At 38.9% G+C, this 5,865-nt stretch overlaps 1 gene segment (V, D, J or C); it reads left to right on the top strand.

Annotated features, from left to right (window-relative positions):
- Nucleotides 1-362: 362 nt before the first annotated feature.
- On the top strand, nt 363-878 carry LOC138825199 (immunoglobulin kappa variable 1-9-like). The segment is given in 2 exon segments: nt 363-437; nt 556-878. Coding segments are annotated over 2 exon segments (372 nt in total).
- The last annotated feature ends 4,987 nt before the right edge of the window (nt 879-5,865 follow it).

Raw genomic sequence — 5,865 nt, 5'->3', positions numbered from 1 at the left:
TTCCATACCTTCACTTCTCTGCATTTTCTAAATATGAAGCACTCAATTATTGCTTTACTCTTCTCCCTTTCTTGTGTCATAATATAAAGATAGAAAAACTCAAGAGACATGATCATCATCCCTGAAAGAACCAATAGATCTATTCAAAGGACAGTAGGCTTATCACAGTTTCTGCTGTATGCGTGAAACACATTCTAAACTAACATATGAGGGCACCATGTACATATGAGGATTTCCTGAGTTGAGCAGGTCCTATAGCTATTCCCAGCTTTACCCAGCTTTTCTTATTTGCATATGCTCAGAGCACTACCTACTGCCCCTAATGACTTCATAATAGGCTGCTCATACCCTGTGCAGCAGTCAGTCCCAGTCAGCACACAGCACGGACATGAGGGCCCCTGCTCAGCTCCTGGGGTTCCTGCTGCTCTGGCTCCCAGGTAAGGAAGGACAGCACTCCTCCCATCCTGTGTGTTCTGTGCTGCCTGGGTCTTCAGGGAAGGCCTCCTATAACATGTCTAACAATGTGGATATTTGTGTTTATGTTTCCAATGGCAGGTTTCAGATGTGACATCCAGATGACCCAGTCTCCATCCTTCCTGTCTGCATCTCCAGGAGACAGAGTCTCCATCAATTGCCGGGCCAGTCAGGGCATTAGCAATGATTTACAGTGGTATCAGCAGAAACCAGGGAATGCTCCAAAGCTTCTGATCTATAATGCAAATAGTTTATTCTTTGGAATTCCATCAAGGTTCAGTGGGAGTCAATCTGGGACAGAGTTCACTCTCACCATCAGCAGCCTGCAGCCTGAGGATTTTGCCACTTATTATTGTCAACAGGATAGTAGCTACCCTCCCACAGTGATACAAGCCATAACATAAACGTCCCAGGGAAGCAGAAGTGAGAGGCTGGGCTGCCCAGCTGCTCCTCCTTGTGCCTCCATCTACTGATAGAGCTTCTCAGATGTAGCACAGCCATGAACACTTTTGAAGTTTTTCATTGAAATGTGAAGGCTCCTTTGAATCTTTGTCTTTTTTCTCTTCCTCTGTCACAGAAGCACAAACATGGCCATGTCTCTTCTCATACAAAGTCATCCTTCCTGAGTCACACAGTAAAACAAAAGCCAGACAAGAATCTCTAAGAAGGAATTGTTTTAATACAGGAAATGAGTCTAATCATTAGGTTGTTAACTCCTGGGTCATCAGAGAAGTTGGAAGGAGCAGTGTGACATTCTCTCGTTCAGTGAGGTTGTCCTAGGGTTTTGAGCACATAATCCTGTTCTCCACCCTGTGAAAATAGCCAGGGTGAGGGGCTGGTGCTCTTACCTGACCCAACTGCCTCTCCAGAGGAATTCTCCAGGCCTCACTTTTGATCAGATGTCAGCCTGCTTATGTCAATAATTATACAAGTCTCTCCAGTTCACCAAATCTAATCAAAGGATGACTTTATGATATACTCTTCAGGAAACAAGGGAAGGAATTTTAGCTTCCACACACAATTATAATGATCATAATGATGGAATGACATAACTGTCAACCATGGTCACTTTTCCCCATCTGTCAGAAATAGTCCACCTAACTGATAGCTTTAAAACTCACTTAAATTTGATTGTAAGTTGTTTCTACCAATCTGGGAATATGAACTTTTTTTAAAAAAATAACAAACTTCATTAATTCTTTGGCAAGAAAATATCAGAAACTGGAAATTGTATGAAATATCACAAGTTGTTCATGATCTTACACAGCAACAAACAACTGAAATAATTTCTTGATAAAGCAAATCAGATGCAAAACAATATTACAACACAAAAAGAGGAAAATACATTACTTGGGTTAAGATTTCTTTTCCTTATATGAGCTACTTACTCAAACATGCAATCCTTGCTCCTCAGGAGGCTGACATCTGAGGATTGTGGTTCAAAGTCAGCATGTGCAGGAAAGTCCTTGAGACTCTTTTTTTTTTAAATTTCATTTTATTTTATTTGTGAACATACTGTACAGAGGAGTTACAATTACATGGGCAGGATAATGCATACATTTCTTACCAAGCATTGCAGCCTCCTCCTTTGTTTACCCTTCACAACACTTCCCAGCCTCTCCCCTCTACCCCCATCCCAATCCTATTCCTTCCCCCCCACCCCCACCGACATTGTAAAGCTCGTTTTGGACATGACAACTTGTATTTCTCATTGTTGCAACAGGTCCACCTGTATCCTTAAACAACTGGTTTTTCCTCATCTCCTCCACAAGTTATACTGACATCAAATATAGTGAAAGCAGGGGTTATACTGTGGGGGAGGGACATACAAAGCAACAAAGAGATAATCTTATAAATGCATTAGAAACACATGCATGAAAGAAACAAAACATTAAAATACACATCTAAGGGTTCATTTTCCTGACATCACATTATCTGACCTTTTCCGCTTGACTCATACATATGCTAGATATTAAAAATAAGGGAAACCATGGGACCTATGTTTCTTTGGGCCTGGCTTACTTCACTTAATATAATTTTTTCCAAGTTTTTCCATTTCCTAACAAATGGGGCAATGTCATTCTTTCTGATGGAGGCATAGAATTCCCTTGTGTACATATCCCACATTTTCTTGATCCATTCATCTACTTAGGGGCATCTGGGTTGGTTCCATATCTTAGCTATGGTAAATAATGCTGCAATAAACATAGTTGTGCTGGTAGCTTTAGTGTGGTCTTATTTGTAAACATTTGGGTAAATGCCCAAAAGTGGGATTGCTGAGTCATAGGGGAGTTCTATGTGAAGTCTTTTGAGGAACCTCCATACTGCTTTCCAAAGTGGTTGGACAAGTTTACATTCCCACCAAAAATGAAGTAAAGTTCCTTTCTGTCCACATCCCCTCCAGCATCTGTTGTTGATAGAGTTCTTGATTTTTGCCGTTCTAACTGGAGTGAGGTGATATCTCAATGTTGTTTTGATTTGCATTTCTTTTATGGCTAAGGATGTTGAACATTTCTTCATGTGTCTATTGGCCACCCTTCTTTCTTCTTCAGAGAAATTTCTCTTTAAGTCTTTCGCCCACTTATTTATTGGGCAGTTGTGTCTTTGAGGATTTGTTGTTGGGTGTTTTAATTTTTTGAGTTCCAAGTATATTTTAGATATGAGACCATTGTCCGTTGTATGGCTAGTAAAGATCTTCTCCCAATCCGTGGGTTTTCTATTGATCTTGCTAGCTATGTCATTTGCCCTGCAGAAGCTCTGCAACTTCATGCAATCCCATTTGTCCAACCTTTCTTTAATTTGTTGTGTTTCCGGGTCTCTATTCAGAAAGTTTCGGCCTGAGTCAAGGACACCTAGGGTTTCTCGTATTCCATCCTGTAATATTTTCAGAGTGTCTGCTTTGAGTTCAAGGTCTTTGATCCATTTGGAGTTGATTCTGGTGCAGGGTGATATATAAGGATCTAGCTTTAGTTTTCTACATGTAGTTAACCAATTTTGCCAGCACCATTTACTGAAGAGGCTGTCTTTCTTCCATTCTATTGTTTTAGGTCCCTTATCAAAGATTAGATGGCTATAGGTCTGTAGGTTCATTTCTGGGTTTTCAATTCTATTCCATTGGTCCTGAGGTCTGTTCTTATGCCAATACCAAGCTGTTTTGATTAATATGGCTTCATAGTAGAGTTTGAAATTTATTAATGATATTCCTCCAGCAGTGTTCTTTCCGTTGAGGAGCGTTTTTGCTATTCGGGGTCTTTTATTTTTCCATATGAATTTTTGGATTGCCTCTTCTATTTCCTTGAAGAATGAGGTTGGAATTTTGATAGGTATTGCGTTGAATTTATAGATAGCCTTGGGAAGAATTGCCATTTTCACAATGTTAATCTTTCCAATCCAGGAGCATGGGAGGTTTTGCCATTTTTTAAGTTCTGTGTTGATTTCTTTTTTTAAGATTTGAAAGTTTTCGTCATAGAGGTCCTTCACTTTTTAGTTAAGTTAATTCCTAGGTATTTTATTTATTGTGGGGCTAACTCCGAATAGCAAAAATGATCCTCAACAGAAAGAATAGTGCTGGAGGAATATCAATACCAAATTTCAGACTCTACTTTAAAGCCATTGTAATCAAAAGAGCTTGGTAGTGGTACAAGAACAGACCTCAGGACCAATGGAATAGAATTGAAAACCCAGAAATGAACCTATAGACGTATAGGTTGCTAAAACAATAGAATGAAAGAAAAACAGCCTCTTCAGTAAATGGTGCTGGCAAATTTGGTTAAATACTTGTAGAAAACTAAAGCTAGATCCATATATCTAACCCTTCACCAGAATCAACAACAAATGGATCAAAGACTTCGGAGTCAAAGCAGACACTCTGAAAACATTACATGATGGAATAAGGGGAACCCTAGGTCTCCTTGGCACAGGCCCAAATATTCTTAATAGAGACCCAGAAACACAACAAATCAAAGAAAGGTTGGACAAATGGGATTACATGAAATTGCAGAGGTTCTACATGGCAGTGGACATAGCTAGAAAGATCAATAGAAAGCCCACGGATTGGGAGAAGATATTCAGTAGCCCTACAACGGACAAGTGTCTCATATCTAAAATATACTTGTTACTCAAAAAATTAAATCGCCCAACAACAAATCTTCAAAGAAGCAACTGCCCAATAATCAAGTGGGCTGAAGACTTACAGAGAAACTTTTCTGAAGAGGAAAGAAAGGCCAATAGACACATGAGGAAATGCTCAACCTCCCTAGCCATAAAAGAAATGCAAATCAAAACAACATTGAGATATCACCTCACTCAAGTTAGAATGGCTAAAATCAACAACTCTAAAAACAACAGATGCTGGAAGGGATGTGGATACAAGGTACCCCTATTGCATTGTTGGTGGGAGTGTAAACATGTTCAACCACTTTGGAAAGTAGTATGGAGGTTCCACAAAAGACTCCACATAGAGCTCCCCTATAACCCAGCAATCCCACTTTTGGGCATTTACCCAAAAGTTTACAAAGAAGACCACACTAAAGCTACCAGCACGACTATGTTTATTGCAGCACTATTTACTATAGCAAAGAAATAGAACCAAACCAGATGCCCCTCAGTAGATGAATGGATCAAGAAAATGTGGTATATATACACAATGGAATTCTATACCTCCATCAGAAAGAATGGCATTGTCCCATTTGTTAGGAAATGGAAAGGCTTGGAAAAAATTATAAGTGAAGTGAGCCAGGCACAAAGAAACATAGGTCCCATGGTTTCCCTTATTTGCCATATCTAGTATATGTCTGAGTCAAGCAGAAAACGTCAGATAAGGTGATGTTAGGGAAATGAACATTAAGATATGTATTCAAATGCTTTTTTTCTTTCATGCGATTGTTTCTAATGCATTTATAAGATTATTTCTTTGTTGCTTTGTATGTCCCTCCCCCACAGTATAACCCCTGCTTTCACTGTATTTGATGTCGGTATAATTTGTCAAGGGGAAGGGGAAAAACAAATCATTTAAATAGGGATACAGGTGGAATACACTGCAACAATGAGATGTACAAGTTGTTATGTTGAAAGCAAACTTCACAACTTTGATGAGGGGTCTGGGGAAGTGGGGAGGATTTGTGGGGGGGGAGGATAAGAAGGGATGGGAAGGGGAAAAAAAGCAGGAGGCTACAATGCTTGATAAGAAATGTACTCATTATCTTGCCATGAAATTGTAACTCCTCTGTACAGTATTTTAAAAAATATTAAAAAATAGATAAATAAGATATAGATATATGTGTATAGGTATATGAATATATAGATATATGTATATATAAACATTTATGTATATGTCTAAATACATTATAAATATATATGCATATATGTATACACATATATATGCAACACATA

Source organism: Dipodomys merriami, unplaced genomic scaffold (genome assembly GCF_024711535.1).
Source record: "Dipodomys merriami isolate MVZ:Mamm:240054 unplaced genomic scaffold, mDipMer1.0.p SCAF_136, whole genome shotgun sequence".
NCBI classification, from domain to species: Eukaryota; Metazoa; Chordata; class Mammalia; order Rodentia; family Heteromyidae; genus Dipodomys; species Dipodomys merriami.
This window is presented reverse-complemented; position numbering and strand designations above follow the sequence as displayed.